A 21846-nucleotide genomic window follows, 5' to 3' on the forward strand; every position below is an offset into this window, starting at 1 on the left:
GTCCTCTTTCTCTAGAATTAAGTGCACTGCCATTAGTAGTGCATTTTAGTGCATTCTTAGAACATATTAGGCCGGCTTCCCGGACATGGATTAAGGCCAGTCACATACTACAAAGCGTTCTGAATGGAGATTCTCCATTGAAAGGAAAATGTAGTCCAGGACTCGAGTTGATCTCTGCCTGGGAAACTGGCCCATTGTATAGTAGGTTATGTGGTTTTGGATGCATTCCATGTGATATTGGTGCCATTTCTCTAAGAAGCAATGCTGAATGAAGTAAGTTATAACATTTACTCTTCAAAAATACTATTTTGTTTTATTTATTTTTATCAGTCATATTTTACCAACCAAAAAAGTGTCCATTTTAACATTTTATCTTTACAGGTTTTTTTTTTGTTTTGTTACATCTTGTAGTAATACAACAGAGATTGCTGGAGTTCTTGTAAGAATCTAACAGTAAATTTGGGCAGTAAACATAACAACTACAGAATACTATAGAATGTTTCTAGAATATGTAGCGTTAGTCGTTTTGTAATGAAGAGCTCAAGTGGGACTTTTATTTTGAAAAGAACATCTCAGTACATGACCAATATTTTTATCTAGACCACAGAACTAGTCAACGGATTTTCGCACATCAATCGCTGCCAACTCAAACGTAACTGCATAACGTGCGTTTTATCTGTCAAGATTCAATTCTGACACCCTTAGCAGGTGTTGTGTAGCGTGCTATATTTAAAACTAGTGAGCAGCGCCAGCAGAGCATGTGATGTGTGTCATCTCTGCTCTTCGATAGTCGCTCCAGCCTCCCCGTCCAGAAAGCTGCAGTGCAGGTCTGCTAATAATACTAGTTAGCTAATTAGCCAGCTAGCTAACATACATTCCCACTGATGGCAGCGGTTAGCTCGCTGTAGCTACCAACTTTTATCGCACAAAAGAAAATTGCAACTGGTTCAGTTACCAGAAAAATACAAGGACGCGCACAACTGTCTGTTTCCATGAATCCAGCAGGTTTTCGTGAAGCTTTGCTTCGTGTACTTAGGCTTTAAGTAGCGCGAATGTCAAAATAATATCTTTTGAATGTAGCTTGCCACACGGTGCAGGGAAAAGGAGCTAACCCACTGTAACTTTAGCTAACAAACAAGCAAGGCGGCTGGTGTAACGTTAAAAAGGCGGTGAACGATGAAGCCAGTTAACGTAAGTTCTGTTCTGTAACGTAAGAAAAAACGAATCCGAGTAAATGTATGTAAGCCGTGTGGGCATCTGGCAACAGTTAAAGTGGCTACTGAGGGGGTACCAACCCTTGTGGACTCCTCACACCACCGGAGTAAAGTGCTGAATGCTAGCTTAGCTTTAGCTCCCTCAACCACACATCAGCTGACATCCTTCAGGCGAGCAGGCACAGCCAGCCATGGATCAACTCAAAGTCAAAGACAGGATCCTCGAAAACATCTCTCTCTCAGTAAAGAAGGTAAGACGCTTCTAGACAAGGCAGCGAGAGTAAAGAGTAACGTATTATACCTGATTTAACCGTTAATGAGAAGAAATAAGGGTTAATAAGACTGTTAATATGTGGGCCTGCCCTCTTGGGCAAGACGGAGAGTCGAGAATCGCCCTCGCATCTTGAGAAAAACAATGGGAATGGCACCCCGGGGTTGTTGCGTTGCATGCTTAGTTAGACGGGGAGCTGGTTTAGAGCTCTTCTCACTGTTGTGTAACTCTGTTTTGTTTGTGTCAGCGTGTCGTTTCTTGCTCATGTGATTTAGATAGAGGACACTGGGGTTCAGCAAGGGTTCCTGGACATGGTTTAAGCCCGTGATCTTGAACTAAACTGTAATATCACATGTTGTCGTAAATGAAATACTTTTTAGAACAGTTCATCCTTAAACTTTGGTGTGACTGCACATTGACGGCAAAGGCAGCCTAGAGTGACTATGGCATAGTTGCTATGAAATCTTCTAAATGTGCTGTCCACGACTGTTTACGTCAGTGCTAGCTAATGTAGTGGCTTGAGAAAGCAGTTCCACTTTTCCACCCAGTGGTCGGGTTAGTGACGATCAAAATATCCTACTTTACTCTGGTGTCTTTGTATTTACAGCGGTACCTTTGTCTGCGCTTGAAAGGTTTAGTTGATGACAGGTTCATTCTTTTCTATTCAAATCTGTGGCCAGTGCCTGCCTCTGCCTTCCTCTCCATCATGCCAGTACTACACTAACGTAGGTCACACGGTCATCAGGTGCTTGGAATTAGTAAAATTGCATTTCAGATCTAGGAAGTTTAATATTTATGCTGCAGGGGTTCAGCACAAAGAGATCCGCAAATTAAAATTCTGTGTACGATTTACATGGGTTTAGTCTTACAGTCTCTAAGCTAACTTTTAAGTTTGAGTAACACGTGTTTCATCCAGTTTGCAAATTAGGGTGTAAGATGTAAGGCATGCATGAAGAGAAACCAAATAATTTTGATGCGGAATATTGTTATTTCTTGCATTGTGAAGTGTATTAATACAGCAGAGCTCTGACGTTTTTTTAACATGTAGTTGCAGAGTTACTTTGCTGCATGTGAAGACGAGACTCCAGCCATTAGGAATCATGACCGTGTTCTCCAGCGTTTATGTGAACACCTGGACCATGCTCTGCTATATGGGTAAGACTGTTTGCTGTGGATTTTTTATGTATTTGCTAAGCAGCAAAAATGTAATCATTAACAATAATGTAAATATGTATGAACTTAACTCCTTTTTCTGTTGTGTTAAAGGCTGCAAGACATCTCTTCAGGTTACTGGGTCCTAGTTTTACACTTTACACGACGCGAGGCCGTCCGGCAGATAGATGAACTCCAGCACATAGCCACCAACCTTGGCCGAAGTGAGACAAAAATGATTACATTTATACTTACAGACAGTGCTTGCCATATATTATTAACTGTTGATGCATGCCTAGGGACTTGCTGTGATTAGTCACCTGACACTGCCATGATTAAAATGTTAAGATGTTTTGCTGCCAATAACATAAAATTTGTTATATTTTGATATTTTGTCATTTGTCTTATAAAATGGAATATATTGAGTAGGTGGGAATGAGGTCAGAGCTATGTATCAGTATTGCTGTTTTCTCCGTAGGTCGAGCATGGCTGTACCTGGCACTCAGTGAAAGCTCTTTAGAAAGTTACCTCCGTCTTTTCCAGGAGAATCAAGCACTTCTTCACAAATATTATTTCAAGTGAGTGAGATGATATTGCTGCAGTGTGATTTATCTACATGACATAGGCATGTAGCAACATATGAAAAAACATATGCAAAAATTTGGCCACTCTTGGTCAGATTACATGTTTTGTTGATTTTCAGTCATAAGTAACATCTTCTAAAGAGAACACACTTTTTTATGCACATTTTAATGCACAAATGTGTTTTTTTTTTTTTTTTTTTAATTGTAACATATTGGCACATGTAACATGTTTTATTTTTTCTATGTAAAATTCAGCAAAAAGAAATTGTGCTCTAAAATATTTAGAAAAATGTCAAATTTTATTGGAGAATGTGTCGTAATAACTTATTGTCACATAGAAAAACTAAAAAATTGAACATGTAATTTTTGCCAGGGGTGTTCAAACCCTTGCATACAACTCTGTATTACGTTTTGATGTTTGTCCCTTATTTTTCAGAAATGCCTTGGTTTGCAGTCATGACCACCTGACACTGTTTCTTACACTTGTTTCTGGGCTAGAGTTCATCCGTTTTGACCTTGAGCTGGTATGGTCTTTCACTGATTTGCCCACTCTAAATTTAGACTAGCTATTCAAAAAATCATAAATCTACTTTACATTGTTCATCATTTCAGTAGGAAACACAACAGAAAGCAGAAACATTCAACCAATTCTGCACCTTCATTTTAATTCTCCGTCCTGGATTTTGTAATCACTGCTAGTGAATTGAACTGATTAAGTGACTGATTTGCTACCTGGTGACTCCTTCATTAGTTGGATCAGAGTAAATTTCAAGTTGTGCGGAGTAATGGGGCTGGAGTTGAGAAACTGTTCAGTGGCATAGATGAACTCCTAATGATTACAGAATCAAAGACAAGAAGTTGAAATGTAGTGAAAACCTGTGATATTGAGAAACTCATCATCCCTATATTTTAACTGCTGCTAGGATGTTCCATACCTGGATGTGGCGCCTTACATGCCAGAGTACTACAAACCACAGAATCTCTTGGATTTTGAGGAGAGATTGCCCAGTTCTGATAGCCTATCATTGCACTCATTCACATCCCTCACCTCCACTAATCTTGAATGGGATGACAGTGCCATTGCCCCTTCGAGTGAAGGTAAGGTTTCCCACTTGACTGTCTTTTTTTTTGTTCTTTCTCTTCTACTTCAGATTCTACTGTGTTTACTGTTCCCACAGTACTGTATTTATTATCTATACACAAGTTTCTTTGTTGATAAGTGTTAGTGTAATCTAGTAAAACATTTAATCGTGTATTGTTGCGCTCTAGGGCTATTAGAAGGCTGAATCCATTGTGTCATATAATGTAGACATTTCAGAGTTTATTTTAATTACACTATCCAAAGCCCATCATGTTAAATCCCCTATTTCATCTGTTATCAGTCTGTTTATGGATTAATGATGTGTAGTTCATGTGTCTTATTTCATATTCAGAATTCATCACATCTCTTTTGGTTTCTCTCTTTTTTTTTTTTCCTCTCCATCTGGTCATTCCTTCCTGTCTAATGTTGAGTCTTATCCCTCCTTTTTTAGATTATGATTTCGGTGACATCTTCCCTGTGTTGCAGTCAATGCCAAATGCAGACTGGGAAGGTGGGACATGGTTATTATCCCCCACCCCAACCTAACCCCATTCAACACAGTTCCCCCACCCAGCATTACTCACAGCATCATGCATGTCCATTTTACCATGGGTTCAACTGAAGAAGCATGAGGATGTAGCTTATTTATTGTCATTTTAAAAGGGATTAAATATACATTATGTATTTCATAGTTACATACTTTGATTTGGGTATTTTTGAATGTTGTTTTACACACAAGGCTAAAGCGTTGCACAATATATGCAGTACTGCTAAATGATAAAAAGGACTGCCTGTGTTAAAAATAAATAAATAAATAATCAGCAACAACCCCTTCTGCTACAGAAAGCAGTGATTACAGCAGTAGTTGATGTGACTGCATAAATTCATGGTGAGGTACTACATAAATAGGATGTTTGAATGAGTACTTTATTCACGGCTTTTGTTTCAAGCAGAAACAATGTGCATATACAGTAGTTGGTTATCAAATCATAAGCTATATACCGAAAAGGTCATTAGAAGTGTTTATACAGGGTGTTGAACTAAACCATTCTGCAAAGCCTTTTCAGCTAAAACTCACTCTGTCTGGTGCCTGCTTTTCCTCCCTCTTAGCGGCTGTGCGTGTGGCGGATATGCATGTCTGTGGCCTGGGTTAAACCAACTTCTTGTTTACTTGAAAACCTCAGATTTCTTAGTCAGTGCATAACACTGCGCAAAACTTGGAGACCACTTTTCACCTATTTAATTTTCAGTCATAACGGTCATTAAGATAATAATTTTTTTTCCAGGAAATATTTCTGAGGATATTAGATATAAGATGGTCCACTTGCATAAGGAAAGAGAAGGTTAGTAGCTTCCAAAACTTCTTAAAAGATGTAGTGAAAAATGGACCTTAATTGGACCGTCTTAATCAGAAAACCACTATGAGAGGACATCTCAACACTGAAAGGATGTGGAGCTATCAAAAAGCTGTTACTGAGACAATGAAGTGGACTAAAAAGAAGAAAATTTGCAAATCTGCTGCTGGTGTTCTTAGAACCACAGGTTGTCCACTTTGGTGTGGGAAAACATCTCTGCCAGATTTCTTTGAAAAGCTGAACTTGAGTCTCCTGAATAGATTAATCTTCTGTATAATTATCTGTTAATTATATCTTTTTTTTTCCTTTTCATATGGCTGAAAAATAATGACTTGGTAGTTTTTACCGGAAATGTAGTAAATTAAATAAATGAAGGGTGGTCTTTGACGTTTGCACAGTACTGTATTTTAGATGTCTATTATGATCAATTGATAGTCAAAGCAGAGCTTCTGGTTGTGCAGTCATTGCAGTGTGGTTGAAACCAGGCATGTTGCATTATTTATTTAAAAGGTGCTGTCTGTTTGTCTGTCTGTCTATCTGTTTGTCTGTGGAGTCATGTGCTGACTTGGCAACAGTGTCCACCAATGCACCTGCAAGCCCTATTACTGCTGGAGATTTTTTTATTTATTTATTTTTTGCTTGAGAATCCTTGAAACATATGTTTTCCTGTCTCTTACTGACAGAAGGAGACCTAACTGACCCGGTCAGTGGGCCTCGCTCTTCAGCATCTGACCCTCAGACAGTGATCAGTGACTCTGTAGTGATCAGGACTGCAACAGCCCAGGTCAGGAGCACATCTCTGTCTCGCAGCCCAACGTTTCGACACAACCCCTTTAATGAGGACTCGGACACAAACACTTCAGCTGACGTGACTCCAGTGCACACAGCCACCCGCCATGATGGCACCACTGGAGATGATACTGAGAGTACCAGCACAGAGCTGGAGGTTATCAGGTGGGTGCTGCTCCCTGTTCTGTTCTGAGATGTACATTATGAAGTGCTGTCTGTATGTGGTCCATATCATGTATTATGAAAATGTTTTCATAATGACTACTTTTGCCACCCAATTTTAGGTTAATTTATTTTTATTGAATATGTTGTTAAGGTTTGTCAGTTTATTAGAGTAAACATAAAAACTAACCATCAAAACCCAAGTATTGATTTCTTTTCTTTTTTTTCTTTTTTTTTTTTTTGGAAGCTTCTCTTCATAAAAGACATGTTGTGCAGACTGGATAGTTTTGTGGATATTGGATTTGTCTTTCGGACCAATATATGTAATTAGCTCTGTTCTGATTGGTTGTGCAGATATTGCCTGGTTCAAAAAACAGTCTGGGATAAAACACTGCTTATAACCTCAGTGGTAATTGGTGGGGCTAAACTGGTGGATAAATAGATGAACATATCTTGACCTAACAAAAACAAGGAGTTCAAAACTGTTGTTTTTGCAGCTTAGTTTCTGAATAAGGACTAAATGATCCAGGTGTGAATAAAATTGCTATTTGTACATTTTATGCCATCTTTACTGTAGGATGGCTAGACGGAGGAAGCCTGGTAAGAGACGACGGGGGAAGGGATCAACCGGCTCGGCTGGCAGTGGGCACAACATGGCTTCTCCTGAGCCAGCAGAAACTGAGGAATCCCTTCAGATTGTGTGTGAGAGGGGCAGTGCACAGGATGCTGCGTCTGGAAGCAGCTGGAGACCGCTGGATGGACCAGATGGCTCAGCACAAGACTCCGCACGAACCCGCACAGAAGATGGGGAGGATGAAGAGGCTGAGGCTCTGTTGCGGCTGCCTGAGATGACAGACACCTCCATGGACAGCGTGGGTCAGCCGCTTCGAGATGTAATGGACAGGTTGAATGGGGCTTTGGATGGAAACAGCTGGGCGAAACAAGAGGAGGATGAAGAGGGTGCGCAGAATGGTTCCACGGTAGATAACCCTGCTGCAGCACCTCTTCAGCATCAGCCCTTTCGAGAGGACGCAGGAGGCGAGCCTCCAGACCCAAACTGCCAGCCTTTGGCCCCTAGCCCCAACTTCCTCCAGGCCGCCGCACCTCCTGCAGACTTCTACTGCTTTACCCCCAACAGTCCAGACCCTACTGCCCAGAGTGGTGGGCACCATGACTCTGCAAGGCATGGCCAGTCGCAGGCTGTACTTGGTGGCCATGAAGATGAAAGAGAAGGAGAAGCAGCAGAGCAGAATGCCTCCTCCCTCCTCCTAGAGGAGAAGGAGAAAGAAGCTTGTGTGGATGTGATGCAGCAAAATGGTTCTACTGAAAGTAAAGCTGAAGAAGAGCAGGAAGTTGAAGGAGGCAGTCCAACAGAGAGTTCTCATCCTGCAGAGTTCAGGTCAGATTCAGTATCCTGGTAATTCATTATAGTCAGTGAGAACTGGCCTCAAATCAATTGTATTGATTAATCTATTCTGGAAAGGTTAACTGCAGAAAAAAGTTGACTTTTTCTCTTCTACTTTTTTTCAGGGTAGATAACAATCACCTACTGCTACTCATGATCCATGTGTTCAGGGAGAATGAAGAGCAACTCTTTAAGGTGCACCTTAAATTCATTCAACACAATCGGTGAAAAAAAAATTCACCATGCTCCAAATATAGTTAATCATCCAAGACATGTTTGGTATCTGGTCATAGTTTTACCCTGTTTTCAGCTCTGTAATGTACATACCAATATGTATAGTTAATTATACAGTGCCTAAATCAGTCTGTATGGGTTGAGTAATGTCAAACAGTGGTTTGTGACAATCAGTTTATGCAGTGCTAGTCAGTGGGATATAAGCTTTCATTATTGTAGCTGGTGTCCTTTGAACATGAAACTTGTCTTAGCTGACCTATTTACATTTGGGGTATGGGAGAAAATAGATTTTCGGCCAGACTTTGGCTTTAAAGGTCTAATATCCTGTATCTTTTTGCTTTTTCCCTTGTGGTCCACAAAATAAATGGGTGGGGCTAAATGACTGTAGACTAAAAAGGTGGATATATGTAAATAAATTGAAAATTCTTCAACACCACAGTAGCAAATTCAAAAAGAAAAAAAAACAAGGCTGTTTTTGCGTAGTTTCTGTAAATGGAACCTATGGACTGGGTAGTGTAGAGTAGACAATGTTTACATATTACTTAAAACTCCTTTATTTAAAAAAAAAAAAAAAAAAAAAGGTTTTTCATGAAATGGGCGCTTTAAAGACATTAAAAGCATTTTGTGAGCATAAGTTTACATATTGGTTTATTTTCTATTTTGCGTATCAGATGGTGAGGATGAGTACAGGCCACATGGAGGGGGATCTGCAGCCACTCTATCTACTGTTAACAGACTGTTATATTTATCTGTTGCGCAAAGGTGAGTTTGCTGTCATGGCCTGATGCAGTAAAATCAAATAAATCATTACTATGCACTTATTCAAGCCAATTTTTAACATACACTTTCACCCAATTTGTGTGCTACTGTTTTTTAGGGGCAGCAGAAAAGCCATATACTGTAGAGGAAGCTGTGTCCTATAGTGAGCTGGATTACATATCTGTGAGTGAATATCTGTCTATGCATTTTATTTATTCATAGCTGAATGAGGTCTGTTTGTCACTTTATCCATGATTTTAATATGTATGTTTGTGTTTTAGGTGGGTTTAGACCAGCAGACAGTCACTCTGGTGTGCACCAACAGAAGAAGACAGTTCCTGCTGGATACTGCAGATTGCTCACTCACTATGTAAGTCTGCGTTGTCATTTATACTTTCACTTCTGCTTGGATTTCAATGCCTTATTGTTGCAGCTCAGAGCAGTATCAAGGAAGGTATGGAAATGTCCCAGCTGAAATAAAGCTTGTAATAAAGAAGAAAAAAAAAAAAAATATATATATATATATATATATATATATATATATATATATATATATATATATATATATATATATATATATATATATATATATATATATATATAAAACCCCAATTCGAATGAAGTTGGGACGTTGTGTAAAACAGTATAAATAAAAACAGAATACAATGATTCGCAAATCCTCTTCAACCTATATTCAATTGAATACACTACAAAGACAAGATATTTAATGTTCAAACGAATAAACTTTTTTTGTATTTTGCAAATATTCACTCATTTTGAATTTGATGCCTGCAACACGTCCCTGAAAAAGACGTTGCTTGGATGGCAGCATATGTTGCTCCAAAACCTGTATGCACCTTTCAGCATTAATGGTGCCTTTACAGATGTGCAAGTTACCCATGCCATGGGCACAGACACACCCCCACACCATCAGAGATGCTGGCTTTTGAACTTTGTGCTGATAACAATCTGGACAGTCCATTTCCTTTTTTGCCTGGAGGACACGACGTCCATGAAACAATTTGAAATGTGGACTCGTCAGACCACAGAACATTTTTCCACTTTGCGTCAGTCCATCTCAGATGAGCTCAGGCCCAGAGAAGCCAGCGGCGTTTCTGGGTGTTGTTGATATGTGGCTTTTGCTTTGCATGGCAGAGTTTTAACTTGCACTTGTAGATGGAGCGACGATCTGTGTTCACTGACAGTGGTTTTCTGAAGTGTTCCTGAGCCCATGTGGTAATATCCGTTACAGAATGATGTCGGTTTTTAATGCAGTGCCGCCTGAGGGATCGAAGGTCACAGGCATTCAATGTTGGTTTTCTGCCTTGCTGCTTACTTGCAGTGATTTCTCCAGATTCTCTGAATCTTTTGATGATATTATGGAGTGTAGATGATGAAAACCCTAAATTCCTTGCAATTGCACGTTGAGAAACTTTGTTCTTAAACTGTTGGACTGTTTGCTCACGCAGTTGTTCACAAAGTGGTGAACCTCGCCCCATCCTTGCTTGTGAACGACCGAGCCTTTCAGGGATGCTCCCTTTACACCCAATCATGACACTCACCTTTTTCCAATTAACCTTTTCACCTGTGGAATGTTCCAAACAGGTGTTTTTTGAGCATTCCTCAACTTTCCCAGTCTTTTGTTGCCCCTGTCCCAGCTTCTTTGGAACGTGTTGCAGGCATCAAGTTCAAAATGAGTGAATATTTGCAAAAAACAATAAAGTTTATCTGTTTGAACATTAAATATCTTGTCTTTGTGGTGTATTCAATTGAATATAGATTGAAAAGGATTTGCAAATCATCATATTCTGTTTTTATTTATGTTTTACATAATGTCCCAAGTTAAATGGAATTAACTGTGTGTGTGTGTGTGTGTGTGTGTGTGTGTGTGTGTGTGTGTATAATATATATATATATATATATATATATATTATACACACACACACACACACACAGTTAATTCCAATATAAAAAAATTATTTTAAATATATATTTATGGGGAAGATTGCCGGTTCGATCCCCAGTGCGGACAGCACATGACTGAGGTGTCCTTGAGCAAGACACCTAACCCCCCAACTGCTCCCTGGGCGCTGTCAATAGTGCTGCCCACCACTCTGGGCAAGTGTGCTCACTGCCCCCTAGTGTGTATGTGGTGTTTCACTTCATGGATGGGTTAAATGCGGAGGTGAAATTTCCCCGTTTGGGATTAAAAAGTGTCACTTAAAAAATAAATAATGAGTTCTTGTTTAATGGGGAAACTTAATTAACTGCTATTGTTTGTTTAAATTGGAAAATGGAAAAATGATGCTGTATGTTCTTAAACCAATGTTTTGCTAAGTCACTCCCCCTCTTCTCTGTGCTGTAGCTGGTTTCTCAGTGTGCTGAAGTCAGCCATGATAAATGGTAGCAGGGAGCCGCCTTACCCTGCTGTCCTGACTGATGCTACTATGGAGAAGCTGGCCCTCACTAAGTTTGTGTGTCAGGAGTCCCACTGTGAGGTATGAGTTGATCTGCTAATATACAACAAAACAGCATTGAGTTTTCTTGTGTAATATTCAAATGGATTGGTACAGCTAGAAACTTACACAAATTTTCCATTTGCATGTGTTTGGTGTCCAAGTTGTGTTTATTTTTTATTTTAGCACTGGAACTTCAAAGCTAACAATGCTAACAAACACAAGTCAACTGACACCCCAATAATTTTCGTAATGCACTCCCAAAACTCTAACCTGCTCAGAGCGGTTTGAAAATTCTGCATTCTTCCTCTCAGCAGTGGACATGCTCAGGCCTATTGCACAAAAGTCCTCATGTGAGACACTCCCCGCTTTCTGTCATGTCCATTATGACTCACAAGAGTTAGTTTTCATGGTGCCCATCAATCAGCTGTCTCTCACAGATCTTCAGCATCTAACTAAACCAAGACATTGCAAACACAACACATTCTGAATATTCATTTTACCATAGCGTCATTCTCAGAATTCCACAGATTTCTCAATTATTATAAGACATATCTAATTGCACCTCATCAGTGTCACATTGAGATCAATAAATTGCTGGCTAAATAAACTAATAATAAACACTACACAGTGTTTCCTAAATTTTGGGCCACACATGCCAGCTGGCAGATGCCTCATGTGCTCACACACACATACAGCTTCATCAGAGAAAACAGACTCACTAACACATTATCTTTTAGACATACTCAGATCAACACAAGACGGGCTCCTGTACTGCTGAAAGTACAGAACTCGGTTATCAGGTTATGCTCTTAATCTACCCAGAAACAAATATGGTCTTCCTTGAACACAAAAAGGGGTATATTAAAGCCAATAATACTTTAACTGATTTTCATGACCAAGAAAATATCATTTCACCTATACTGCAACCGTTCAGGTTTCTCTGAGGCCCAGTATATTACCCTTTGCCTAACTTTGTCTTATTTGGTGATTGATTAACCCACTGCTAACCAGCTGCAGTGGTGCACCTCTAGAAACAATGGGAGAAAGAGAATTTGCAAAGTAATGCCAATGGTGCAACTCAATGAGCTCTATACTCATGCACTTAAGTCCTTCTCAAGAAACATTTGACAGGCCTCACAGAGACATAAAAGCCAAAGAACTGTTATTCCTTGGTGTAAGACATGTATTCTTAAGCAAAATATTCTATGTTAACATAACTCAGATTTGATTATGGGAGATAATCTACATCTCAAAGGCATACATATGCTTGTGTGATATGCGTGCATGCAAAAGCGAGGTGGAAATCGGCACAACACCTGTTGTTTACAATGATTTCAGATGTATAGATGATGGTTTGTTCATTTTGGTAGTTTACTGTAAGTCATACTCTGTTCTAGGCTACACTGATAAGTGTTTGTGACCTTAATGAAGAGCTGGATGCAATTTGAGTGGGTTATTAGAAGTTTTGGGTGTATTTCCAGAAATGATTTGGGTAAATATTGACTTCTAATGTTTGCTGTAGCTCCAGCGCTAACCTTTAAAAGCTGAATTTGGACATCAAACATACCTTGGCTGATAGACTGCATTTGGTGTAAGTGGAATCTGAGCAGTCCCTTAAAACATGTAAATGCAATGGTGAGGGTGAGTGGGTACAAAGATGTAAATCAGTGTTTCTCAACTCAGTCTTTGGGGCCCACAGTCATTTTGTCATTTCCCAGTACCGAACACACCTAAATAAAGCCATTAAAAACACTCTGTACAGATGTGCTAGGAGCTAAGGTTAGGCACAGATGTCGCCTGTCTCTTGTCTCATATACTTTTCCTAAAGCAAAGCTTGATTGTGTTAGCATATTAAATATTATAATTCGATTTATTATCATAGGAGCCTGCCTGTTTTATAGATCGTGTCTAGTGTTCACATCTCCTCATTCCTGCACTGGAGATATGCTGTCTGAATGTGCGCAGGTGTCGGAGGTCAGTATTCGTCTGTATTGCCTGGTTCACTGGGAGGACCCCATGGATGTGGCTTTGGGCTCTCCTACCTCTGCGTCAGGCTCAGGAATATCACGCAGCACCAAGGAGGGTGCTCTTCTGTACCGTGCAGGGACTTCATATCTGGGGAAGGAGTTGTGGAAGAGCTGTTATCTTGTGCTAAGGTACAAGAGAAATGCCATGGCCTCTGTGTTCAATGCATGTTGTTTAGACTGTGTACTGGTGTAGTTTTTAGAATATACTGATGAACTCATCTTAGTATCCATTTACCTAATCTAGTGATCCAAGAAGGCAGAGGTAGTTTGGAATTCAGAAAAAAATGAAACAAGCTGTGTAGAATCTTGACATTTTTTCGTGTTAAATTTTATCTGAGCAGACACTGTAGAATCACAGAGAATGTGGTGACACAAACAGCTGTTGTAGTATTTCATGTTGAGCAAAATGGAGATATCCAAGTAGATCTAGAGCAAACAAGTGGTCATTTATGTATCGCCATGGCTGCGCAGAGTAAACAATATGACTTGCAAATGACTTCATGGCACGGTCACTAAAATTACTTGGCTTTATTTTGACACTTTGCAATTCACACAGCACTTGTATTGTGCAATGTTAAACATTCAGTGTTTGCATATATAATTCAGACAATATATTTTATTGTTGGCATATTTGAATATTGTTTGTCTAAATGTGCAGATATTCAAGTAGCAAACAGTCAATCAGTAAAAAATGCCAAAATAATTGATGAATATGCCTAGTTGTCTGTTCAATATATGATCACAGAAGACTAGAGTATTTGATCGTATATTTATGCATTTGAGATATGTCATGTATTTCTGTATGAAGTTTACATCTTTATATGTGGTTTTTTTTTTTTGTTTTTTGGTTTTTTTTTGTATGTGATCTGTATATGCGACTTTTCAGTAATGGCATCCTCTACCAGTATGCTGAGAGGACTGATGTTACTCCGTTGATGTCTATTACCATGGGGTAAGCACTCAATTGTGACACTATAGCTTTTTCTTTTCTCACTAGATTACAGTTTGGTCTGTTATGAATTAAATTCAAGTGTTAATACAAGTCAAACCCTATCTTATTGAACAGCAGGTTCAAAGCATGCATGGGAAAAATATTTATACAAAACTGTATGATGCAGTGTATTTATTTTAATTGCTTGACATCTCTAGTATTTATACTTGCTGAACGCTTGTGTAAAGCTGTGAAAAGGATCACTTGTTCACTTACCTATCTGTCCTGTATTATAGGGTCAGATTTGGTTTGGTTCGATTCTATGGAGCTAAAATTCTGATATTAGTCAATATAATCTTATATGGCTTATATTCATAGACTTGATAATGTTCAGTCAAGTGGTGCTTTACTTACTGGAACGATTCTCAGTTTCCTACTGTAAACTGTCAAATATGACGTCATTTCACTTAAACAGGAACTCAAAGGCTTATGTAATATTAATACTTTCGCAAGTTTAGAGCATTAGATGCTTAATATTGTCAGAATTTTTTTTTTTCATTATAATGAAGAGCAAAATTGATGTTTAATTGATGGGTTCCTCCTTACATGCTACTCCTATGAATGCTTGAATTATGCACTACTTTTATTTATTTATTTATATTAGTATTTACTTATTCACTTCAGGTGTCAATTATGGTCTGACTGCAGTTCGATTAAGCTGGTTTAGCACATTTAATTTTAACTGTTTTATTTACACATTCCCTTTCGTGACGTTTAAATGATAATACCCCATTTGAAATCATTCCATCTAATGTGTAAGCCTAAATATGGACATATATGGCATGCAAAGTAAAAAAAAAAGTCATATTGAGAATATTGGAGAAACCTTAAAATATAGCATATTATGCTAATTATTATGTTAAATTCATGTATATGTATCTTTTTTCTTTGTGAATGTGGACTCAAGGGGTGAGCACTGTGGAGGCTGCAGGCGCTCAAACAGCACAGAGAGGCCACACGCGTTTCAAGTGATTCTAACAGCACGTCCTCCTCTGGAGCTGAGTGCTGAGAATGAACAGGACATGGCAGACTGGATGCAGCTCATCTGTCAGGCTGTGTCTAAAGGGGTGAGTTCGACCTTGGCACTGCACAGCACTGCGTTTTGCCTTTGTTTCCTTAGAGTTTTTGTACTGCTGTTTTTCTCGAAGCATTATTGCAGCATCGCACAAAACCCCACTTTTATTCAAAGTATGAATAACACTGTTTATTTTACAGCATTGGCAATATCAATATTCCACTGGCTATTTGTGGTTATGTGTCCTAACTAGACATAAGCTGTAGTCTGTCCTCCAATGCTATTTGTATTTTGAACAAAAGGCATTTGTATTCTAAGCTCATCAGAGTTGGATCAGGTATAGACTTGTTTATTTACAATATATAGATACTTTCCTAATGTTTGTGGTTTGTTTTTTTATCTTTTTATCCCTTAGGTGATTCCACAGGGAGTAGCGCCCACGCCTTGTATCCCATGCTGCCTTGTTCTTACAGACAAGAAGCTGTTGACATGTCATCAGGATTGCCAGACCAGTTTTTTCCGTTCACTTGGTGGAGCTGACATCAGTGACGTCACGGCTGTTTGCCTAGAGGAGGATAAAGAGTTTTGTGTCATCGTAAGAGCAAACATCCTTTTTGACCTTTTGCTTGTCAAGGCCTTTTGAAGTGCTAAAGTTAGGAAACAAAAGGTCACTAGAGCAGTGAATCCTGATAAACCAACCTGTTACTGGTGGCCTTATCTTAAAGCATTTTGGTTTGTCCATATTTATGTGTTCATTATTAAAACCCAGTTTAGTATAGATTCACTCTCTTCTCCACGTATTGCTTCCTTTCTACCATCCATCTGTGTTTTTGTAGGAGTTTGCAGCCGACCGGGCTCATTTCCTGCCTCCTTGGGTCCTGTATTTTAGTGGTTGTGGGGAGAGGGATCGGCTCCTGGAAGAACTTGATATTTTGTGGACGTCTGTTTTCCAGGTATGAATGTCAGGAAAGGTATGATAGACTTCATGAGCTAAATTAACTAATGCTGATTTTGTGGGGTTTTTTTTTGTTTGTTTGTTTCTTGCTTCATAGCGGTTACTCTTGAATATCCTTAATTTGACAGAGAAAGACGATCACCTTATTTTTTTATTACATTTAGCAATTAGGTTTGATGTGAAAATGTAGCACCAATTCACATAACTGATAATATTGGCAGATGTTTTATTTTTACTATATTGCTCTATATCCTTTCTCTTCATGTGTGGTTTTCTGTCTTTAGGATGTTCTCTGAAGATAAGGTTTAGATGCATTTACGTGTTCTTGCTATTAACTATGAGTGTTTTTGGACAAGTTGACTAGTTTAGCCTGTTTTCCATTAACAGATTAGCTTAAGCACACCAAACTATTTGAAATTCTAAGAAATGAGTGCAGTCTAGCTGCATTTAAACATTTTATCCATTATATTTTTAAAACCTTAAAGATGAGTTTTCCTTTTCTATTTTTCTTTCAAATTTCTGTGTAATTCAGTCTTTTAGATGTAAACATTCAGAGTGGTTTGACCAGAGTTGGTGCATTGTAGACATACTTACTGAGTACTGATACTTACTGATTTTTTTTTTTTTTTTGCAGTGGTGGTGAAAGGAACCAAGGGTCAGAATATCTATGACCCAAAATTTTGCCATTTTAAGTACTGTTCAACGTTATCTGTTAATCTAGATCCACATTCTTTTGTATATGTTATGGAGGTAATGGTTCAATAGCAGTAAATCTGAAAAAAGTTTTCTTTGGGTACTAATTTGCCTACATGTATGCTTTAGGCCAAAGCTTTCTTTCAGAACTATTGAAAAATTTCTCAACCATCAGACAAAATATTGGTAACCATTTCTTGTGATGGCTTTCTGTGTTTGGAGGCATTAAGCGTTTCAGAAAACTGATTTTTGTGGCCTCTGCTGACTCAGTAAATAGAACAGGGCATCTTAACATAATAATAAGTTCAATTTATACGGCACCTTTCACAAAACCCAAGGATGCTTAAAGGAAGATTCCCTAACTTATGTCTTCTCCCTTTCTTCCTTTAAGGTGTGTCTACCTCGTAAGACTGTGTCAGACATATCAGTTCAGAAGAGGTGCAGGGAGGCGCTGGAGCTAATGAGGAGTGCCTGGCAGAGGAGTGACAGTCTGCACCGAGGCAGGTCCCAGAGAGAGCCCTGGTGCTGAGATCCCATCGCTCACTCTAAAGGAACACAATATAGGACACTACAGGGCCTTCACTAATACTCCCGCTATTAACATAGGTATGAACATGAGGCTGCGTGTTTGACAGGAACAAACTTTGTTCACCAGTGAGTTGACATTTACAAATCCATGACAAGGATCAAAATTAAAGAGAAAATGTTGGGAGCATGGGAAAAACTTCAATTATATTGTCCTGCGGTATCATTTTGTTTACACCTGCTTTGCCTTGCACAAATATTTAATGAAAGGACTTGTGGCATACTAAACCTTACACTTTCAGAAATGGAGAGGGCAAATGAAACACAGAAAAAAGCCTCAATGCGCTGTCAACACTGCACAGTTATTGACTTGAAGAGAAGATCAAAACCTGCATCATAAATGTACAGAATGTGTACAGTGTAAATACACAATAATTGAATGCCTATACTGTTCATATTATGTTCCTGCTTGTAAAAGTCTTTCTATTGATGAATACCTCACTAAAATCCATATTATGTATACAGGGGTACTTGTTGCTGATGGACTTGAATGAAAGTTTACGGTCTTGACTGTTACAGCAACATTTGATCCAGTTGTTTTAAATTATTTTCTGGCTGCTGGAGGAAGATACGGTTCATAATCCTGAATGTATGAGTCAAGCCAGCTTGCCAAAGTCAGCCTGTGTGGAGATGGACAGAACAAAGCGAGGGAGCAGTTTATAAACTAATGTTTCCTTGCATCATAATGCAAGATTGCACAAAAACATTTTTTTTATTTTATTAAGCTGTACTGACTTTATTAATGGGCTGAATGTGATTGCTATGGCATAGTGGCTAAGAGCATTATAATTAGACAGTTTAGATATTTAGGTCATCAGGTTGTCTGGCTGTCTGAAACTTCTGCTATTTTTTTATTATTTTCTTTCCTGGTGTTTTAAGCCAGTTGGTCATGTTACACAGGTGCATTCTGAAAAGAAAATGTGGAGTGTTTTTAAGTCCTTATTGACCACCAGATAGTGAGGCATCCTAAAAAAAACTTTTAAGTACCCTCAACAGATGTTGGTGGTATGTAATACACCCAGCCCATCAACAGTTTATACTTTTATTTTGTTCGTGTACCTTGTCTTTTAGCTGTACACTTGCAGGTACATCTCCTTGTTGGAAAGGGGAGGGCATCAGTTTTATTTACATTGTTATCATGTTTGTTTTGTGTTGCCTTATCCCTTACAAAAATAGCCTTCTTTTAAAACCAGAGAGAAATTCCAGCAGTTTTTCAAAATGTTTGCATAATTAAGTCACTGAGACGTTAAGATGTATACAAAAGTAATTGAGTGGTTTGATGTGCAATGTTCTTTGCTATTGAAACTTAGAGTCAGAATTGTTCACAGTGGTGGTGATAGGAACCAGACATCTGAAGAGTTCACTGGCTCTAAAAGCTTCATCACATAATTTTCGGCGTGAAAGGCTTACGGACATGCTGCCTGTTGTCTGACATTATTTTATGATATGTTTTGGCTACAAGACATGTAGGTTCACCAGTCATTTTAGATAGCAAGTGCGACCCCTGGTTCCTATCACCACCTCTAAAGAAATCTGAGTCGCTAAGTTTCTTGACAATTAACCATTTCACACTAAAACACTCTGAATGGCTATTATATCTTGAATATTGAATTATGCAGACATTTTGAAAAATCTATGGATTTGCTTATTTGAGCCTGTGCTCCTGTATTGACTAATCTGGTCTGATTTTAAGACTCACAGATTTTTTTGTAGGGTTGCTGTATTAGTTTGACTTTTACATACATAGGCCTTCTGTTTCATCTATGTGCAATGAATGGTATACCGTCTCATCATTGTCCCCTAATATTGGTTTATCTATATTTGAGGACAGCATATTTTTCACTGACTCATGCCATAAGAACAATGTTTTGCTTCTTTGGTTACAAATGAAAGCAATTAACCGTTATGTTGCAGTTCTATTGTCTATATTGTCTAGTTATAAAGGCATTTCCTTTTTTTTTTTTTTTTTTTTGTTTAGATGAAATGCTCAACCATTCCGTGATTCTAGCTTACTGTTAGGTGGAGTGCACACTAGAAATTCTTCCAGCGGTCAAAATGTTCAGTGGTTTAAAAGAAAGTTTACTTGAGTACGTTTTGGAAGGTGTTTGCCAGCCGGGGATGACTATGATGGAAATAGTGTTGAAGTTTGTTCAAATTAACCATGATGGACTTGTGTATGTGGACATTGCTGGGCAATGATGGATTACATTTGGCACATTAAAATCGTACAGAAGCATTTTACATGTATTTTAATGTATATGTACATTCTTTGTTTTGTATTTAGTTGCTTTTTTATTTATATCTGATGACGATGTCAAAAAGAAGTAATTCAGTCTAACACTTATTTTCCCTAAACACTGCATGTGCTGATTTTTCTTTGAATGTTCATACAATATATATTTTTTTTGTAAATAAGAATAAACAGATCTCAAATGTATCTGTAGTCTCGTTGATGGAAAGTACTTGATTCAGTGATGTAGTATTTGCAGTGTTTTCAGACACAGCTTTGTTGTGGTGGTTCTCAACTGAAAATCCTTCTTTGTCCTACAAAGCTTGAAGTGAGGGATCCTTATTTGCTGTCCTTTAGTGCCAGTTAGACATTTTTAGGAGAATGTGTCTTTAAATAATTTGCTGATTTAAAAGTAAATTTTAAGTGTTGTGTATTAAAAACAAAAACAAGCATAAAAACCAGTATCTACAAAAAGCTCATGTTGTGACACTCAGTGGCAAACTGACTATTAGAGCTGGGCCTTCATTTTGGGACATAAATATCAAAAACCTACCTCAACTTCCTCAATGCTAATTTCTGGTAGGGACCCTATGGGATTTTAGAAGTTTGTCAGCACTCAGCTAATGGCGATTCGCTCGAACGCTTCCTGACGAGGCTGAAATTAAGAAGCTAACCAAATTTTCCGCTCCACCTCAAAAGGTCCAGCAGGTACATTCTGCCGCATTTGGGCAGCAGAATCTTAACTGCTGCGCTGTTTATAGTGGAACAGAAAATTAGTTGGCAGCACGGTGTAACTGCTGCACCGTTTCAGATGGGATGGAAATTTGAAAAACACACTTCTGAAGCTTCTAAACGACATTGCATATTTTATTTGAAGCTTGTTACACAGATATTAGCTTACAGTTTAACTTGTAGCAGTTTCACAATGGATCTTTCAGTACAGAGCGCTGGTATATAGCTGCTGCAGCTTTTTTCCATTTATAACAATCATATTCATAGTTATGTATCTTAAGACTTCCACAAAGCTTAGAGTGACATGTTAAGAAATGAGTCACTGCAATTTAAAACGTGATTGTTTCCTTTGACACATCACAATCTAACACATTAGGCCTTCTCTTCACCTCTTGAAGTAGCAAGACTTATTGGCCTGGAAGTTACATCACGTCTTTCATTTTCCTCCACATAAATCAAGTCTATGGAACAGTGGTATTATTACAATTAAAAAGGAGGATATATTTCTCCAAAGTTGGAAAGATGAGGATTATTATTATGTAGCTGATCTTTTGGATGAATCTGGTCAGTTACTTTCTAATGGAGATTTCATAAACAAGTCGTCTTTTCCTATAAATGATAAAGAATATAGTGCTGTAATTAATGCTGTACCTCATTATTAATGCTGATGAAATCTCATGCAGTTTTAGTGTTTCCAATTTAAACCTTTGCTTTATATTAATATCTTCAGGAGTAAGAACTGCTCTAATAAAAACATTAGGGAAGTTTTCTTTAAGAAAAAGAAAATTCTGCCCCGAGGGACATCATTTTGGAGTTCTCTGTTTTACAGAGGTCTCTTGTAATAAGGTTTGGCCTAAGAAGTACATTTTAAAATCTTGCATAATATTTACCTGCACAATTATAAAATTTAGTGATTTACAGAAATGGAACAGAATTGCTCATTTTGCGCCAAACAAATGACCACTTTTTGAATGTTATCATTCTAATTTTACTTTGCATCGGATGATTCTTTCTGCTGATGATCCATGCTGTTCTTTGGCTCCCATGTGGGAAATGAATAAGTAAGAAAACATAAGATAAGGCTAAGAATGTGAGTAAAAGTTAATCTAAGTGGTTCATGCCTTCTCTTTTTTTATTAAAGAACTTCTGGAAA

The 21846-nt window shown here is 38.3% G+C and overlaps 1 protein-coding gene across 4 annotated transcripts; it reads left to right on the forward strand.

Annotated features, from left to right (window-relative positions):
- The first annotated feature begins 593 nt into the window (after positions 1–593).
- On the forward strand, positions 594–20168 carry plekhm2 (pleckstrin homology domain containing, family M (with RUN domain) member 2). 4 transcript variants are annotated; one of them, XM_017709022.2, is made up of 20 exons: positions 594–1465; positions 2534–2640; positions 2752–2861; positions 3116–3215; positions 3658–3745; positions 4145–4319; positions 4754–4813; positions 6341–6611; positions 7186–8007; positions 8139–8208; positions 8919–9009; positions 9125–9189; positions 9288–9376; positions 11372–11504; positions 13431–13621; positions 14379–14444; positions 15391–15550; positions 15914–16093; positions 16335–16451; positions 17538–20168. In XM_017709022.2, exons 1-20 carry the CDS (start codon positions 1406–1408, stop codon positions 17673–17675), a joined length of 3093 nt encoding a protein of 1030 aa, XP_017564511.1. In that variant the 5' UTR covers positions 594–1405; the 3' UTR covers positions 17676–20168. The 4 variants fall into 4 exon arrangements, with proteins under 4 accessions (XP_017564511.1, XP_017564517.1, XP_017564535.1 ...); XM_017709028.2 differs by having other exon boundaries at positions 6344–6611; XM_017709046.2 differs by having other exon boundaries at positions 17088–17674.
- The last annotated feature ends 1678 nt before the right edge of the window (positions 20169–21846 follow it).

Source organism: Pygocentrus nattereri, chromosome 9 (genome assembly GCF_015220715.1).
Source record: "Pygocentrus nattereri isolate fPygNat1 chromosome 9, fPygNat1.pri, whole genome shotgun sequence".
Classification (NCBI taxonomy): domain Eukaryota; kingdom Metazoa; phylum Chordata; class Actinopteri; order Characiformes; family Serrasalmidae; genus Pygocentrus; species Pygocentrus nattereri.

Excerpts from the sequence above, each read along its gene's own strand:
- plekhm2 (XM_017709022.2), top strand. The coding sequence starts at position 1,406 with ATGGATCAACTCAAAGTCAAAGACAGGATCCTCGAAAACATCTCTCTC. Across the intron at positions 4,320-4,753 it reads CATTGCCCCTTCGAGTGAAG|ATTATGATTTCGGTGACATC; the intron begins GTAAGGTTTCCC and ends CTCCTTTTTTAG. Across the intron at positions 9,377-11,371 it reads GCAGATTGCTCACTCACTAT|CTGGTTTCTCAGTGTGCTGA; the intron begins GTAAGTCTGCGT and ends TCTGTGCTGTAG.